Source organism: Marmota monax, unplaced genomic scaffold, assembly GCF_021218885.2.
Source record: "Marmota monax isolate L192 unplaced genomic scaffold, Marmota_monax_Labrador192_F-V1.1 WCK01_AAM20220418_F8-fsc00102, whole genome shotgun sequence".
Taxonomy (NCBI): Eukaryota; Metazoa; Chordata; class Mammalia; order Rodentia; family Sciuridae; genus Marmota; species Marmota monax.
The window spans coordinates 3,422,489-3,439,878 of record NW_026692494.1 but is presented as its reverse complement, the minus strand read 5'-3'; the positions used below and the strand labels follow the sequence as shown (position 1 = coordinate 3,439,878).

Below are 17,390 nucleotides of genomic sequence, written 5' to 3'. Positions count from 1 at the left end.
CTTGCTGGGTCCAGGCTTCTGTCTCGAAAAGCTGTTTCAGGGCTGGGCTGGGGCTCAGTGGCAGAGCGCTCGTCTGGCACGTGTGAGGCCCTGGGTCCCATCCTCAGCACCACATGAAAAGGTGGTGTGTCAACTACAGCTGAAACATATTAAGAAAAATAAGGCTGGACCAAAAACACTTGAGTAGACGTTCCTCTAAGGAAGACAGACGGGGCCAGCGAGCCCTCCAAAGAGTGCTCCGCGCCACTCGGGAGGAAGGGGCAGGTCGCACCCACGAGGAGCGGCTGCCTCGCACCCAGCGAGACGCTGCTGGGCTTGACTGGTGCATGAGAGGCGCTGGGAGGACAAGGCCAGGTCAGACCCTGCGCATGGTGGGCATGAGGGGACAACGGGAAGCCACTGTGGGGAGCTGGCGGCCCTCGGAGAAGGGAGACACAGGATCTGCACACCCTGGGGCCGTCCCATTGCTGGGAGCAAACCCAGAAGAGCCATGTCCTCAGCAGCACGACCCACGAGAGCCGAGGCGTGGGGCACCGTGGGTCACGAGGGGCGAGGGGCCCTCACGCCATGCACACCACAGCACCCTGACTCCTGCTCTAACGTGGGCGCACCCCAGGGACACTGTGCTCAGAGACACAGCCCCAGACGCAGCAGGACATGCGGCAGCCTCACCCCCAGGAGCTGGTGTGGCAGGGGCCGAGCTTCAGTGTGGGGAGATGGAATGTTCTGGAGAGGGTGGTGGGGACGGCTGCACAGCCCTGTGTCTGCCCCAGGACCCTGGACTGTGCACTGGAGTCTGATCAAGACGGTAGCTCCTGTTACATGTAGGGCAGCACACATTCTAAGTGACTTTTTTTTTTTTTTTTTGTGCCAGGGATTGAACTCAGGGACACTCAGCCACGGAGCCCCACCCCGCAGCCCTGTTTCGTATTTTATTTAGAGTCAGGGTCTCACTGAGTTGCTTAGGGCTTCACGGTAGCTGAGGCTGGCTTTGAACTCATGATCCTCCTTCCTCAGCCTCCTGAACCGCTGGGATGACAGGTGTGGCCACCGCGCCCGGCCTCTAGGTGACATTTTTATGTTTTTGATTTTTGTCGATGTGGAGGACAGCGTGCCTTTATTTTATTTGTTTTTCTGCGGTGCTAAGGATGGAACCCTGTGCCTCCCACGTGCTGGGCAAGCGCTCTGCCACTGAGCCCCAGGCCAGCTGCACCCTCTAGGTGGCGAGCCGCCCCCTCGCCACGTCAGCCCCACTGCCTGCATCCTTGCCCCCAGCTCCTCCCCTCTGTCCCTGGCTGCGGAGGTCCCCTCCAGGCCAGGCGGCTCTCACCATCTTATCTTGCTCACAGCAAAATCTCAGCCTGCTCCAAGGGCATCCTGGACCCCGTGGAGCTCCAGAAAAACTACTCCTACGTCATCGAGAAGTAAGGCTGCCCCCGCCAGCACGGCAGGGCAGGTCAGGAGTGAGGGGGGCTGACATCTGGCCAGAGAGAGTCCATGCAGGGTGAGGACCAGAGCCAGGAGGCCGCCGCCCACAGGGCAAAGCCACCCAGAAAGAGCCACCGTGCCAGGCCCCGGGCGCCTCTGGACACCGCCCCAGCTGCCCCGGCTCTGGGTCCCCCCCGAGGTAGCGGGACCGCTGGGCATTCCCAGCCTGGATGGGAGGGTGCAGCGGACCAGGGCCTGGTGGCCGCACGTGTCGTCCCTGACCCTGGGGCTGAGGCAGGACTGTCACCTGAGCTCACGAGCCAGAGGCCAGCCGTGGCGGCAGAGTCAGGCAACAGGACTGTCTGTGCCGAGCGTGTGGCCCGCCACTGCCCCTCGACACCACAGCACCAGAGCCATCACCGACACCTACAAGTGTGTTCGAAGGCCACCCACAGGTGACACACAGGTTCTGCGAAATACCACACCTTACCATTTATTTTCCAGCACCGGAGATTGGACCCAGGGGCACTTAGCCACTGAGCCCCAGCCCCAGCCCTTTTTTTAAATATATATATATTTTTTAGTTGTAGATGGACACAATATCTTTGTTTTTGTTTATTTTTATTTTTTTTTAATGTGGTGCTGAGGATCAGACCCAGGGCCTCACGTGTGCAAGGTGAGCGCTCTATCATTGAGCCACATCCCCAGTCCCCTTCCCAGCCCTTTTTAAAAAGTATTTTATTTAGAGACAGGGTCTCTCCAAGTTGCCTAGGGCCTCGCTGAATTGCTGAGGCTGGTTTTGAACTCGCCATCCTCCTGCCTTAGCCTCTCGAGCTGCTGGGATGCAGGCGTGGCCACCAGCCTGGCATATTGCACTTTTTTACATAAGGGACTCAAGCATCTGTGGATTTGGGAGTCCTCAGGGAATCCCAGAACCCATCCCCGTAGGACTAATCCCCTTCGGATCCTGAGGGATGCCTGTAGCTGTAGATACGGAGGGAGGGGAGGAGAAAGACTGATTGTAAGGAATTGGCTGAGGCCTGGAACTTAGGACATCTGCAGGGTAGTGGAAACTGGAGCCCAGAAAAGAGCTGCAGTTTGAGCCACATGGCCATCCGCTACGGCACAAGGGTTGGGATTGGGGGCAGGTAGGTGTTTGTTCTGTTCTGGCCTTTGCCTGATTTGGGCAAGCCCACCCAACATGGTGGGGCCCCCACAGCACTCAGAAAGCCCTGATGTAAACATCAGTCTCATTCAGAAACCAGAAAAGACGCCTTCACAGAAATAGATCATGTTCCACCAAATGCCTGGACCCAGTGATCCAGCCACGTTGATACACAAAATTAACAGGAAATCCCAGTGTCTTTGGGTCTTGACTGTGAAGCTTGTCCCCTAGATGTCACCTCCATTCTGGTGAAAGTCCCTGTTGCAGAGGGAAAACAGGCTGCAAAGGGCCCGGCAGTGGGCAGGAGCTGACCCCACTGCCCGTCGCTGCTTCCTGCTCTCTTAAAGGGAATCCTACGACTCCAGCTACCAGGGGCAGCGGTCCGACGAGGACCTGGTGGTGCAGTACTCGTACAAGGACCTGGGCTGCCCGCGTCTCGTCTACTACGACACCCCCTGGAAGCCCGTGATCGAGCTGTAAGAGCCCCGTGGGTGCCCAGCATGGGGACACCTCTGGGCCCTCGCCTCGGGCCCACCTGGTCTGGGGGCCTCCTCAGGGCGGTGGTCACTCTGCCCTCTGGGATCACAGGCGTGTGCCACTGCGCCAGGCCCAGCTTGCTTTTCAAACATTTGTCACTTGCCTCTGGTTGGTTGGACCCACGGTGCAGCTGCCGCGTGAGGGGAGCCAACTAAGCTGCAGATGTCACCAGAAACCTCTGGGGACAGGGAAGAGTCCTGTTTGCTTGGGCAGGGTGCCGCTTGGTGATGGCATGCTTAGCGTGTGCAAGGCCCGGGGCCTCACACATGCTCAGTGTGCGTGGGATCTGTCCCTGTGCTTATCATGACGTTACTTGGTTCCGACACATGGCATCAGCTTCTTCCAGTCCCTACTCATCGGGTCCCTCTCAGAGGCTGCTGCCCGGTGCCTGGCCCCCACTCTGTCCCCTCTCCCTGCACTTGGCGCGGCCCCCCACCCCCAGGACAGGTCCACGCAGTGGGCAGCTGTGGCAGAGGTCTTCTCAGGTCCTTGGAGCCGCCCTGCCCTGCGCTGTGTCCCAGGTGGCGGAAGTCGGACTTCCAGGAGATCGTGAGCGCGGAGTACGTGCTGCTGGAAGTGAACGGGGTGTTCACCTACTCCTACGCCATGACAGCTGGCTCCGCCTCGTGCATCAACCAGCCCCAGAACTGGACCAGCATCCTGGAGACGTCCTCCAAGAAGGGACCCTTCTCCTGGAACAGAGAGGTAGTGCTGACCCTCTGGCCTGCACAGATCAAGCCTGGATGAGGGGGAGGGTCGCAGCCCCGGTGGGATGGGAGAGCGTGGCCCAGGGCCGTCCTTTGGAAATCCGCAAGGGAACTGACCACGGTCCACTGGGCCCTGCTGAGGGGGTGAGCCCGCCGTCCGCCGGACGCCATCTCCGCGGACTGACTCAGCTCGGGGTCTGAGCTCTCCGTGAGCGTTTCCACAGTGCGGGGTGGTCTGTGGTCAGCTGGGAAACAGACCTGGTTAAAGGCCGAGCGCAGAGCGGTGCCGCCAGCAGGGGGCGCGCGCTTCCCGCGCCTCCGCCCGAGCGCTGTCCAGCGAGGTGACCGGCTCTCGGTCTCGTGGCCTTGATCCTGTGGGTTCTCCTTTAGGTGCTGAGGATGCACCCAGGGCCGGACACGTGCGCGGCGAGCGCTCTGCGGCGGAGCCCCAGCCCCAGCCCGTCAAGGGCTCTGGCTATCGCCGCGTTATTGTCGCTTCCCCTGTTTTTAAAGATGAAACTCGCTTCACATTCCATGAACTTTGGGGGTTCTGGAGTCAGACCCAGGGGGGCGCCATCGCTGAGCCCCAGCCCTTTCTCATTTTTATTTTGAGAAGGTCTTGCCAAGTTGCCGAGGCTGGCCTTGAACTTGCAGCCTCCTGCCCAGCGTCCACTCCGTGGCGGGACAGGCGTGTGCCACCGTGCCCAGCACTTTGACGACCTTTTTTCTTTTTTTTAATAGTTATTTTTTTAGTTGTAGTGGGACGCAACACCTTTAATTTATTTATTTACTTTCACGTGGTGCTGAGGACGGAACCCAGGGCCTAGCTGGCGTGCCCCGCGAGCGCTGTCCCGCTGAGCCCCGGCCCAGCCCCGGCTTTGGTGACTTTTTAAGGGAGAATGTGTCAGAGTTCCGCACCACATAGTATTCGGTCACCGACAGACAGCATGTGTGGCCATGCTCCTGTGAGACCAGGACAGGGCTGAGGACGCCCTGTCACCTGGGGCCTCGTGTGCTGTGGCCGTGCAGCTCTGGACACACCACTGAGCGGCCAGTCGCCCAGTAGCACAGCGCAGGCAGCTGTGCTGGGCCGTGCGGCCGTGGGGCTGATGACAAGGCGCCTGGTTCCTGTGTTCCCTGAGGTTGGGACCCAGGGCCTCACGCAGGCCAGGCACACTGCCCTGCTCTGCAGTGCGCCGTGGCTGTCAGACACGCCCGAGACGGGCACTGTCCCGGAACCCTGTCCTGTGGAGCTGCGTCTCTGATGGCTGGAGACTAAATGGTGTGCAGCTCCGCAGGGTCCCCAGGCCTCCCCACTGCAGGCTTGTCCCAAGGTGCCCGGAGACGCGCGCTCTGGAGTGTGCTCGCGTGTCCTGCAGCGAGGACCCTGGTGCCTCTCTCTGGGTGGAGGGACACCGTCACACCTTTGTGCTGGGTCCTGTGTCCATGGCAGTGCCAGTTTTCTTGTGGGCTGGGGTCTTCTCTTGGTTTTCAAGAGCTCGTGGCTGATGGCAGGCCCCGTGCCATCCCCCGGGTGGTCTCTCTGCCTCTGGTCTTCACTCAGCACCACACCGACTACCTCTGGACCCCCGTCGCTCTCCTTTATTGCTTCTGGACTTTCCCTCTCTGCTCACCTGCCTCCTTTCTGGGAGGCCCCGGCCAGGCGGGGCAGAGGACCCAAGCGCAGGGCCGGGAGGTGGCCTGGGTCCTGGCTGAGGGCAGCCAGCATTCTGGGCCAGCCGCGGGCTTCCTGGGTGAGGGCGGGCTGGTGCGGGTGGACAGTCTGACACCCCTGGGGAAGGCCAGCTTGCCAAGCCGTCACTGGACAGGCCAGGGGCCAGCTGGAGTCATCCGCAGACCCCTCAGGCTGACTGCCAGGGAGCCTCCGCCTCCACAGAGCAGTGGTGCACCCTGCTCCCAGAGGCCGAGCGGGAGGCTGCAAGTTCAAGGTCAGCCCCAGAACTCAGCAAGGCCCCTCTCCAGCATAACAGGGCTGGGGTGTGGCTCAGAGGTAGAGAGGCTGGGCGAGGTGCAAGCCCGTACCTGACAACAATCCCAGGACTCTCAGGAGTCCGCAGCAGGGCACTGGTTCATTTTCCTCTAAGTGACACCCTAGAATCTGGAGACAGGACAGAAAGCTGCCACCTCGACTGGCCTCAGTCCCCCTGACCTGGCCTTCATCAAGCCAACAACAGCCCCCGGAGGGAAGTCCGGGCTCCACCTTCCTGGTTCCCAAGCATGGAGTCCAACTGGGCGGCTCCACCCGGGCGGCTCCTCCCAGGCTGTGAGGAGAGCCGGTCCCTGGCCCTCTTGGCCGGCCTTGGCCTTCTTGGCCTGTAGACGTGCCACCCCACCTCTTCCCTCACCCACATGTGGGGTCCCCTGTGCCTGTGAGGGTGCAGTGGAGGGTGGCAGGAAGCTCCCAGGAGGACAGGCCAGGGCCAGTGGCGTGCTTCTGTCCCCTCCCTAGAACTACATAAGCTGCCGCGACAGCAGCAGCAACCTCACTGCCTTGGAGTGGCCCGATGCTCAGTACCAGGTCCTGGGGGGCCTAACAGACAACGAGATCATCTTCGACCAAAGGAACGGGTTCTACGTCTTCCACCTGTCCATCGTGGACCCCTACTACAGGTCAGCTGGTCTGCCCTGCACCAGGGCCACCTGGCAAACTGGGGGCAGGCTCTGTGGGGCGGACGACACCTGTGCAGGGTACCCTTTATGCCCCTCCCTCACCGGCTGGTAGATTCTGGCTGAACTGAGTTCCCATGGGGCACTGGGGCCACAACTGTCATCCCAGTGACTCTGGAGGCCGAGGCAGGAGGATGGCAAGTTGGAGGCCAGCCTTAGCAACTTAGCAAGATCCTGTCTCAAAATAAAAGTTAAAAGGCTGGGGTGTGGCTCAGTGGTAGGGCGCTTGCCTGCCTCCCACACGTGAGGCCCTGTCTCTGTCCCAGCTCACACTGTCCTACAGAGTGACGATTTTAAGTTCTAGTTGACATTTGTTCATTCCGGAAGTCCTGGCCCTCTGTGGATTTTGCATCTGCAAGTTAAACCAACCACTGGTCAAAATGTTTAAAGAATCCTGTCTGCACTGGACACGTACAAGGTTTTTTATGGCCACCATTCCCTAAGTAACAACCATCGCTACACGGCCCGGTGCCAGGGGTCCGCCCCTCAGAGGCGACTTCCGGCCCGGGGAGGACACAGGTTCTGTGCCCAGACTGCCCGTTTCACACAGGGGACTGGAACCCCTGGGGTCCTGGAACTTGGCCCCGTGGATTCCGGGGACGGCCGGATTTCAGAGTTCACAGTCAGTGCTGGGGAAGGAGGGCGGCCCGCAGCCACGCCCTCCTGCCACCTCCAGTGGGGGACACCCCACGGGGGCAGGCCGCAGGCAGCTCAGCCACTCAGGGCCACCGGCCTCGGGGGAAGGGGGTCTGTGAGCCGGCCACCATGGGACTTACGACTTGCATGGGGGGGGGGGGGCTCCACGCAGCCTGTCCCCGCCGAGGGGCGTCAGGAGCACCTGGAGCCAGCCCAGTACTGTTGGCCAGTGTCCCCCTGGGGACAACATGGGCGACTTCCTCGCCCTGCTTGAGTCCTCTCAGCCATGACTGTGGAGGAAGGTCCACCTAGATGTCCATGGGGCCTCCTGGGCCCAGTGCTGGCGCCCACTGTGCTGCCCCCTCAGTCCGCAGCCCGCTGTCCTGCCTCGGGTCTGACGTGTGGGCGGGGGACCCGCGGCTGTCCCAGCGCCTACCCTCCTGCCCCCGCAGCTACTGCCAGCTGGAGACCACCTTCAGCATCTACGTGTACGGGGCCTACCCGCGCAGAGCCATCCCGCCCGAGGCCGCCATCGTCCTGCTCGTGAGCGGCCTCCTGCTGGCCGTATGGCTGGCCTACCTCGTCCTGCACACCGCGGAGGGCCACAGGTGCCAACAGTGCTGTGCCAGCCTGTGCTGCTGCGGCTGTGCCAGGGCCAGGCACTGAAGCCCCGGCCTCGCCAGGGCTGAGCACTGGGGCCTTGGAGTAAAGTGTCCCGACTGAGCAGGCAGCAGGCGCCTTCTTCCCACTCCCGCCGCGCAGGAGACTCGTCTGTCCTGCTGGGGGTAGAACCCAGCCTGGGACAGGCGGGAGGGTGCTCTGCATTGGGAGACACACCTCGGTCCTTTTTTTTTTTTTTTCTTTTGGTACCGGGGATTGAACTCAGGGACACTTGACCACACCCCAGCCCTGTTTTGTATTCTATTTAGAGACAGGGTCTCCCTGAGTTGCTTAGCGCCTCGCTTTTGTTGAGGCTGGCTTTGAACATGTGATCCTCCTGCCTCAGCCTCCTGAGCAGCTGGGATGATAGGTGTGGCCAATGCACTCAATTTTCACTGATTCTGTGACACTGTGGCATCCCGAGGCCAAGCCCATAGGACCACGGTTTCCTAGAGATGACACTTAGTGCCCTCTCCACCAACCTCACGTCTGTAACATGCAAACCAAGCAGTGCCCAGCGCAGGCTCCCAGCCTCCCGTCACTGGGATCCTGCAGTCCAGGGCCAGCCCCAGGGCCCAGAGCCTACCACACAGAGTCTGCCCACCCTTTGCCTTTTGTGCAAAAACCACAGCAGGGACCCTGCCTTGTGTTCCCAGCTCTCTTTGCGCCCGGCCAGCCCTGTCTCCTCCCCTCCGCTCACTTGGCTGGACCTGATTACGAGGGTCCACGCCGTGTCAGACCTCAGCTCACAAAGCTGAGCACAGTGGCGCACCCCGCCACGTCCCAGGCCCCCTGGGCTTCCCCAGCACAGACCTCGGGTCCCCCGGATGAAGGTCCCAGCACCAGGGGACAGCCCAGGGTGGGCAGGACTCCCAGCCCATCCTGGGAGGAGCAAGCCAGGCGAGCCATCTCACGGGGCGTCCCAGGATGGGCGGCCTGCCACCTGCTGTTTGGTCACAGGTTCCTGGGGGTGGCACCCCTCAGGGTCACCTTGGGCACAGCAGAAAGGCAGGTGAAGGCCTGTGCATGGGCAGTCCCATGGGATAAGGGGGGAGGCTGAGGACACTGGCGCTTGGGGTCACCCTGCCCTTCCTGGGCTGGGCTGTCTCTGGCTTCTCAGATCACACCTAGGCAGTCCCCACTAGAGCCCTGATGGACACCCTCACCTGGGCTCAGGGGCCACGTGCCACACGTGTCCCCACCCTCCTTACTGGGCCTCCCTCCTGCACCCACCTCGCCCACATTGAGCCAGCACTGCCCCCACCACAGAGGGGTCTGCTGGTGCCCAACCCTCACCACCCGGCCAGTCGGCAGCACAAGCCCAGCCCCTGGCCTGCCTCCCCTCGCCCACCACTGGCCCAGGGCTGCGGCAGGGCCTGGCCCATGGCCCCAGGCTCCACAGAGGCCCCACAGAGTCAGGGCCTCTCCCACCCGTGCAGCTTCCTGGGGCACAGGACAGACAGCAGGGTACGGACCGAGCCACTCTCCAAGACTTGCCCTGTGTGCTGTGGCCACTCTCTGGGAAACCTTGATTTTCACCACCAAACACAGAAGTCAAGTCCTCGTGCTGGCTGGACGCAGTGCCGCGCACCCGTGATCCCGGCTACTCAGAGCTCCTGAGGACTTAGCAAGACTGTTTCAAAATGAAAAACGGCTGGGGATGGGGCTCAGTGGAAGAGCACCCCCAGGGTTCCATCCAGAACCAGAAAAAACAAGTTCCCCACTTCCTGAGGACCCCTGCTCGGGCCCTCTGGCGCAGGGACCGGACTGTCTCCTGTGACTAGCCCTGGAGGCCAGCGTCAGAAGTGCTGGGTCCTGCCCCACCTCAGCACGCAGCAGGGCACAGCCTTGCCTTCCCTCAGACGCGGGCCAGGGCACAGGTGTCCGCACGCAGCCTCCTGCCCCTGGAGGCCAAGGGATGCCAATCTGAGAGATCAAAACTTTTAATGGGGGGAGACTCCCAGGTCCTGCCGTGGCCCCACGGGGGCTGCCACCTGCCTGCCCTTGCCACCCAGCTTCCTCTTCCTGACGGCAGAGGCAGCCTTCTTCTTCCCCGGGGGGTCAGACCTCAGGACAGGGGCCGCAGGGTCAGCAGCAGGGGGCCCCAGGCGGAGCGGCGGGGCCTCGTCAAGCGCCTTGAAGTTGAAAAAGCAGTCCACGTTGGACACGGTGTCCAGGATCTCGGGCACGCTGTAGTCGAAGGACAGCAGCTCGTCGGGCAGGTGCAGGGAGCGGATGTCACTGGAGGAGTCGCCGCCGCCGCCCCCGCAGTCGGGCAGGGCGGTCCTGGGCACCTTGCGCGGGGTGGCCTCGGGCTCCGCGCCGGTGGGCAGGCAGTCGAAGAGCTTCATGGCGTCCTCCAGCAGCACCTTGTCGGGCAGCACAAAGGCCCGCGCGGCCTCCGGGGCCTTGGCCTCCCCGGGACCTGTGGCGTGCGGCAGGCTGGGCACGGCCCCACTGCCACCCTGCGGCTCCTTGGTGGGGAGAGCCAGGGGCTCGCTGGGCCGTGCGGCCCCCTCAGACCCGTGGACTTGGCTGAGGTGGCCCTTGAGGGGGCCGTAGGTGCTGGGGGGCAGGGTGGCCTCGGTGGACAGCGTGACGAGCAGCAGGGGCAGCCTGCTCTCCTTGGGGGGCGCCAGGCTCTCCTGGCGCAGCGGCGGGGGCAGGTCCACAAAGGCGGGGGGCCCCCCATCGCCCACCAAGCCCAGGGCCTCGGGCCCAGGTCCCTCTGGGGGGAAGTAGGGCATGAGGTACTGGGGTCCCCCGGGCGCCGGCTGGTAGTGGGGATACGGTGGCGGGGCTGGCCCGGGGCCCTTGAGGTAGTGCTGGGGCTCCAGGAGGTAGCTGCCTGGCGAGGCGGGGCCCCCAGCCACGGCCAGCTTGTACAGGGACGACTGGCCAAAGTCGGTGGTGGCCCACTCGATTCGGTAGATGCGGGGGTCAAAGAAGCAGCCGCACGGCGCCATCTGGAAGCCTGCAGGCAGCGGGCGTGGGCACCCACGGGGTTGGGACAGGGGCCTCCCGACTAAGGGCCCCTCTGGGACGCAGCCTCGTCTCGGGCCTCGCTCTGAACTGTCTGGGGGGTCTGTCTAGGTGAGGACATGGCTTTCTCCGCAGCTTCCTGAGGGATGGTGTCCCCAGGCTTTGCTTCGGGGACCCACTGGGATCGGGCCTCACTCTGGGTCCCCACGGGCAGGGCCCAGGGCGTGCTTTGAAGGCTGGGCAAGGGGGGGAGAGCTCGCCTCTGGGGAACCTGGGGAGCAAGGCAAGCGGACCTGCCTTGTGGCACAGAGGACCTGGCCCCTCCTCTAGGGCACCCGTCTGAGGTTCGGGGACGCAGGCCCACCTGCAGGGTCCCATGGGGGCAGAGAAGGGAGATGAGCCCTGCCCACTCTTAAGTGCTCCGGCCCTCGTTGAGCTGGGGTGGCCGGTACCTGCTGGAGGGGCGGGAAACGCCTCTTTCTCCGAGCTTAGGGGCTGATACAGGAGGTTCGAGGCTGTGGACAAAGGGGCCCGGTGGGTGGGGCCTGAGCTGCGGAGGCGCCCTGGGCACCACCTCCACGAGGCCGCCCCCACCCCGCCAGGCGTACCCACGGCAGCAGCAGGCTCAGGGCAGGCGGGCGCTGGCTGGCTGCCCAGCCCCTCGGCGCTCTCCAGGCCCCTGGGGCTGAAGCCTTCCTGGGGGGCTGCGGTGGGGTAGAAGGGCTTGGGGTGCTGCATGGGCAGGCAGGGCCTGGCAGGTGGGAGTGGAGGTGCCCACCGGAGAGCAGGCTCAGAGTCCTGCGGGGTTCTACGCCCCTGGTTACTGGGGCAGTGGGTTCCAGGCCCAGGCCTGCCCACCAGGTGGGGTTCCGGGGGTGGGAGGGTGGGGTTCCGGGGGTGGGAGGGTGGATAGGAGGCAGAGGGGACACCCAGAGGTGAGAGCCAGGTGTCCCCTGGGGTGGGCAGACCCTGGCCTGTCCTCTCCTCTCTGGCAACACTGTCCACTGCTCAGAGCCATGGCCCCTGACCTCACCCCGAGGCCCACTCCACCACCCGCTGGCAACCTGGTGGTTGGTCCTGGCCTCTGGGCAGCACAAAGCACAGCCCCACCGGGCCCTCGGGTGGCCAGAGGCCTGGTGCATGAGCGCGTCGGCTGGGAAGGGCTGCCGGCCAGGAGGGAGGCGGGGGCGACCGGGACGGCAGGCGGGGCTGGCGAGGAGCGGCCGAGCGGCGGAGAGGCCTGGACTCCCAGAGTGAGCCGTGTTTATTGTCTTGTCCACGCGGGGGCCGGGGCCTGTGGGCCGCTACTTGTACGCATTGGCCTTGTGCTTGGGCAGGAAGACGAAGCCGGGCGGCACAGGTCCCAGGAGCATCTCGCTGTGGGGAGGGCGGGGATCAGACCTGGGGCTTGGCCACCCCGGCAGCCCGCCCCAGCCCCACCACCTGGGCACCTGATGCGGATCCAGTCGGCCGCCTGCTGGCTAGCCATCAGCGTCTCCAGGTAGTCGCGGCCCAGGTAGTAGGGTGGCCGCTCGTTGACCCTCTGCGGCAGCCGCTCCAGCAGGCCCACGGGCACGTACCTGCAGGGACGCAGGTCAAGAGGAGCCTCCAGCCCGGGCCGCCCCCCACCAGGGGCCACCCACCTGCACAGGAAGGACAGCCACTCCAGCAGGAAGCGACGGGTCTTCTCCACGCCCTGCGTGTCTGAGCCCCAGTGCTCCAGCCCGTAGCTGGTGAAGTCCCTCAGGATGTCCAGGCGCTCGGAGGACGAGATGTCCCAGTGCCGCTGCTCCTTGATCTCCGTGAACAGCCACGGCTTCAGCAGGGCCCCGCTACGGGGTGGGGGCGTCACCTGCGGCTGCCTGGGCCCTAAGCCACAGCCACCAGGAGCCCTCCCTGCTGCGACTCCCCTCGCTCCCTGCCTGTCCTGGTCCCACAGGACCACAGTGGGCCCCTCACTCCCACGCAGCTGCCACTGGCCTTGGGCCCTGCAGGGAACTCACCGGGCAATCATGACCCCGGCCACTCCCGTCTTCAGGGCGTGGTTGGCATCCTCGTATGACAAGATGTCCCCATTTCCTGACAGGGCAGAGAAGGTACCTCGGGAGCTGCTCTGGGTGATCCCCACCATTGGGTGGCCCCCGTCAGGGCAAAAGAGGTGCAGGTGGGTGAGTCTGGTGAAGGGGGTGGCCTCAAGTGGCAAGGGGACAGAAATGGCTTCGGGGCACCCACCGAACAGCGGCATGGGGCTGGCGGCCTTGGCGCACTGGGCGATGTACTCCCAGTCGGCCAGCTTGGTGTACCGCTGCTCCCGAGAGCGGCCGTGGAGCTGAGGAGGCAGAGGTGGAGATGCAGAGATCAGGCACACAGGTGGCCGTGGGGACAGGGGCCGTGGGGACAGGGGCCGTGGGGACGGCGGCCGCAGCCCAGGCCAGGACCCACCGTGACGAGGGCCGCACCCCAGTCCCGCAGCTCCGGCAGCAGGCGGTGCGCCAGCTGCACACGCTCCTGGACGCCCGTGCGCAGCTTCACTGTCAGCGGCACGTCCAGCACCTGGGGACAGGAGGGAGTTGGCGGGGCTGGGGAGGGGCCGGGGAGGGGCCAGGGCAGGGCCAACCATCACGCACCTGGCTCATGCCGCGGACGATCTGCTGGAACTTGGCCGAACGGTTCATGAGTGCGCAGCCCCCGCCCTGGGGAGAGGGAAGGTTGGCCCTGCCCATGGCACAGGCACCGCGACCACCCAGCCCTGCCAGGACTCGCGCCACAGCGACGTCTGCGGCCACGCCCCCCAGTCTCCAGCTGGCCCGGCACCTTCATGACCAGGCAAGCGAGGTGGGCTCCCGGCCCGGCCACCTTACCTTCTTATACACCAAGTCGATGGGACAGCCGACGTTGATGTCCACAAAGTCCACCTCGATGGTGCGGCCCAGCAGCTCTGCACACCTGGTCATGGTGTCGGGGAAGGCGCCCTCCAGCTGTGGCACAGCAGGAAGACCCCAGGGCCTCGCACCCGGGGACTGCCACACGGCCATGGCCACCCGCCCTGGCCTCCCAGGGGGTGGCCAACCAACCACCCTGCTGGCATCGTCTCTGAGGCACCAGCCCTGCACCAGGGCCACTGGGCTGTCACCCAGGCAGATCCTGAACGTGGCTCTGAAACCTGGCAGCCAAGGGGCCCACCCCGCCTCCTGGCAGACGCTGACCTGGACACCGAAGATGTCCTCGCACTGGTGGCGTTTGAGCAGGGCCCACTCAGACATCTGGCCCTGCAGCAGGTTGGTGCACACAGCCATCTCCCCACATGTCACATCCGCCCCAAAGCGCTTGCAGATCCGCCGGAAGGGCAGGTTCCCGCACTGGGCCACCAGGACACAAGACATGTGAGGCCAAAGCGGGCAGGGACCCTGGGGCCCGGGCCAACCAGCCCCCTCCTCTGCCAGGCCCTACCGTGGTGAGGGGGGCCAGGTACAGCTTGCCGCTGATGTCCAGCTGGAAGGAAGAGACCACGTGAAGGCAGACTCCCCCACAGCCCAGGACGCTCCCCTCTGTCCTGCCTGGCTCCTTTCCACCCGGGGCTCCTGCAGGTGACGACCCACCCTTCGTAAGACTCCTTCTTTGCCCCACACTCCCTGTGCTGGAGAGCTCATCTCCGACCACCAAACCCCAGCCATGATGCCCCTGCTCTCAGAAGCCTTCTGCGTTGCCCCCCTGCCCGGCCCAGGCGCTCCAGGGCGGCGCTGTGTGGCCAGCTCTGCTGCCCGCCACGCTGAGGCTAACTGAGGGCTGGGCCCAGGCTGGAGATCAGAGGGGAAGGTCAGTGGAGCTCCTCCAGGCACCTGGCTGTAGGCGTCTAGCACAGGAGTGACACAGCTGGTGCCTGGCAGGCACGTGCTGGGAGGCCAGCCCTGCCGCCACACCGGCTGCAGTGGGGCCTGGGACACACACCCGCTTCTTCTCACAGGGCCGCAGCCTGACCACGTCCTCGTCCGTCAGGGGGCCACAGGTCTGCACAGGGCGGCTGGGAGAGCAGCCAGCGTCTGGCCCAGCGGGGGCCTGCTGGGCGCCACAGTCGCTCTGCCCTGGGGTGCCCTCAGCTGTGGTGGCCTCGAGGACGGCACCAGCCAACGAAGGGCCTGGCAGCTGGCCTTGGCTCAGCTGGCGCAGGGCGAGCTCAGCTCGCTCGAAGCGGATCTTGCGCTTGCGCAATTGCTGCTGCAGGGCCTTGTTCAGGCTGTTGCGCACTGGCTGGCGGTGGGCCCAGTCCGAGGCCAGCTCCTCCTGCACCAGGTTCTGGCCCTCGGGCCCCAGGTGGGCCCCAGCGAAGCGACAGGTCACACCATAGGGGCACCTGCCGAAGGTCTCAAAGAGCACACAGCGGGGGCCCAGGTCGGCCGGCTTGGTCTCCAGGTAGCGGCTCACGTCATGCAGGAAGCGGCAGCGGTCACCAAAGACACACTTTGCAGCAGACTCCTGTGGAGCGGAGGGAGGACGTGATAGGACCGGGAAGGCTGCTTGTGCGTCCCAGATCCCTGTCTTGCCTGTGTCCTCAGGCACGGCGGCAACCTCCCCAGGCCTCAGGCTCTCCATCTGTGACTGGGGACCAAGAGCAACACAGTCGGTCCTCGACCTGCCAGGAGGTCACCTGCAGACACCCACAGTAGGTTAAAGATGCCCCACGTCCAAAACATGACCTCACCACCAGACCTCCTGGGTGGCTATGGGGACCATGGAGCATTGGCCTTCACCTTTCCAGTCTCGGGCTGATGGGACCCAGCATCATGTGACTGTCACACCACTCACAAGAGTGTCTCATGTTACAAATCAGGAAAAGATCAAAATTCAAGTTTCAAAGTGCGGTTCCTGCGGAATGTGTGTGGCTTTCTCTTCATCAAAACGTCAGATCAGAGGCTGAGTCACCCCAAGCTGCCGGCTGTACTTACGTTGTGACGGGATCCTGAGGATCAAATAGGGACTGAAGCCCCCAGAACCTGCTCATGGGGTCATGCTCACCTGAATCAGTGAGGGGCAGAGCCTGGTCTTGTCATAGTGTGTGGGCTTCAAGTGGGGCCGGCTCTTGTTCTGGCCCCGGGCCCTTTTTTGGGCCTGTGGCTGCTGCCCGGGCTCAGCTGCCTGCCCATCCTCGGCCTGCCCATCCTCCAGTCGGATCCTCTTGGCCCTAGGCTCAGCCAGGTCATTGCCATCAGGGTCTCCTGCCTCTGATTCCTGCTGGAGCTTCTCCCCTTTGGCTTCCAGGAATTGGTGAAACTGTTCCTTGGTGGTGAGGTATCTGCCAGCAGAGAGGGAGAAGAAAGGGGGACTCTTCCAGGAGGTCCTCCTGTGAGCGCAGACCCAAGGAACACTGGGGTGAGGAGGCTGAGCACTACCCCTGCTTAAATGCTTCAGTTGACAGAGAGCTCACTACTGAGAAGCAGCCAGCTCCCATCCAGGGCTAACCTCAAGGCCAGAGGGAGAACCTACTCTGTTCCTGGTTCCCCACTCCCCTGAGCATCAGGCCTAAACATAAGCTTTATCAAGCCGGAACATCCCTGGCCTAACGTGGGAAACTACAAGTCCCAGCATGCCTTGCAACCCGCCACACTCCCCGGCTTGCCTTTCAGCCCCACAGACACTGCAATCCCCAGCATGCCCTGCGGCATTCGCGGCGACGCCAAACCCCCTCCAGCAACAGCGGCTGTTAGGTGCACACGCGCCGTTCCCACCATACGGAAGGACTACAGTCCCCAGCACACATTGCGGGTCTCGCCCTGAACCCCGCCTATCCAGCACGCACGTGGCCGCCTCTCACACAAGTGACAGCCTCCGACGCATACCTCTACGGGTGTTAGCCTGACCACTCTGCGGGCTCTGGGCGGAGGAATAGCCCAGACTGAAGACTCTGCAAGTTCCCTGCTCTGGACCGTGCCCCACATCCGGGCATGCGCCGCTCGGGCCGCACTACGGGTACCGGGAAGACTACATACGGTGCCCCCTGCTGCTCTGCAGACTCACTGAGATTTAATGGGCGCCACTCCCCGTTCCGACGCGCTGACTGCTGAGTTGCTGTCACCTCCACTCTCTGCTGGGGCCTTCTTCGCTCCCTCCGCCATCGACAACTCAAGGCCGTTGTGGAATGTGGCAGACAGGCCTTCCGGGTCGCGCATGTGCTCCATGGCCGTACAGGGCGAGTGCGCATGCGCGCAGCGCTCCAATGACGCTGTTATGCGCGCCTGGCGTCACGGGGCGGAGCCAAACGTGGGTGGGGCCTCGGACGGGCTTGTAGGTCAGAGGGAAACCAAAAAGGGTCCTCAAGGGCTTCAAACCTGACACTTGCGGGCCACAGGGAGTGTTCTGCTCTGCTTTAAAAAATATAAGTTCTATGGGGGGAGTGGGGGGAGGAAAGTAGTTCCCAGTAACCTTTTATATGTTTTTATAATAACCGGAAGGCAGGAGCGCAAGGCTTGTAAGAACAAGGAGTTGGCAACACGGTGCCCCTGATGGCAGGTCGCACGTCGTAGGCGCGTATTGAGGTCTCTTACTGTGTCCTGTAAGTCTGTACAGTTAGCGCACGTTAATCAAAAGTTTAA

General features: G+C 63.6%; 3 protein-coding genes across 5 annotated transcripts in view; 1 reads left to right on the top strand and 2 right to left on the bottom strand.

Moving 5' to 3' along the window:
- Catsperd (cation channel sperm associated auxiliary subunit delta) overlaps window positions 1-7,848 on the top strand; it is a 40,064-nt gene extending 32,216 nt beyond the window's left edge. The window contains exons 19-23 of the mRNA XM_058579302.1: window positions 1,350-1,424; window positions 2,941-3,069; window positions 3,652-3,835; window positions 6,308-6,468; window positions 7,614-7,848. Of these exons, the coding sequence (XP_058435285.1) occupies window positions 1,350-1,424; window positions 2,941-3,069; window positions 3,652-3,835; window positions 6,308-6,468; window positions 7,614-7,827 (763 nt within the window). The 3' untranslated portion in view covers window positions 7,828-7,848. The remainder of the gene's footprint in view (window positions 1-1,349; window positions 1,425-2,940; window positions 3,070-3,651; window positions 3,836-6,307; window positions 6,469-7,613) is intronic.
- Window positions 7,849-9,748: 1,900 nt separating this feature from the next.
- Window positions 9,749-11,935, bottom strand: Prr22 (proline rich 22). 3 transcript variants are annotated; one of them, XM_046443960.2, is made up of 3 exons: window positions 11,256-11,935; window positions 10,116-10,795; window positions 9,749-10,011 (listed from the first exon to the last, which is right to left on the bottom strand). In XM_046443960.2, exons 1-3 carry the CDS (start codon window positions 11,539-11,541, stop codon window positions 9,949-9,951), a joined length of 1,029 nt encoding a protein of 342 aa, XP_046299916.1. In that variant the 5' UTR covers window positions 11,542-11,935; the 3' UTR covers window positions 9,749-9,948. The 3 variants fall into 3 exon arrangements, with proteins under 3 accessions (XP_046299916.1, XP_046299915.1, XP_046299914.1); XM_046443959.2 differs by having other exon boundaries at window positions 9,749-10,795; window positions 11,256-11,318; window positions 11,412-11,935; XM_046443958.2 differs by having other exon boundaries at window positions 9,749-10,795.
- A 114-nt stretch (window positions 11,936-12,049) lies between these two features.
- Window positions 12,050-17,012, bottom strand: Dus3l (dihydrouridine synthase 3 like). The gene is made up of 13 exons (XM_046443942.2): window positions 16,816-17,012; window positions 15,817-16,093; window positions 14,752-15,276; window positions 14,254-14,295; window positions 14,010-14,162; window positions 13,665-13,781; window positions 13,431-13,496; window positions 13,246-13,356; window positions 13,036-13,132; window positions 12,807-12,882; window positions 12,447-12,635; window positions 12,255-12,383; window positions 12,050-12,180 (listed from the first exon to the last, which is right to left on the bottom strand). The coding sequence occupies exons 1-13, from the start codon at window positions 16,974-16,976 to the stop codon at window positions 12,108-12,110; spliced, it is 2,016 nt and encodes a 671-aa protein (XP_046299898.1). The 5' UTR covers window positions 16,977-17,012; the 3' UTR covers window positions 12,050-12,107.
- Between the last annotated feature and the right edge of the window lie 378 nt (window positions 17,013-17,390).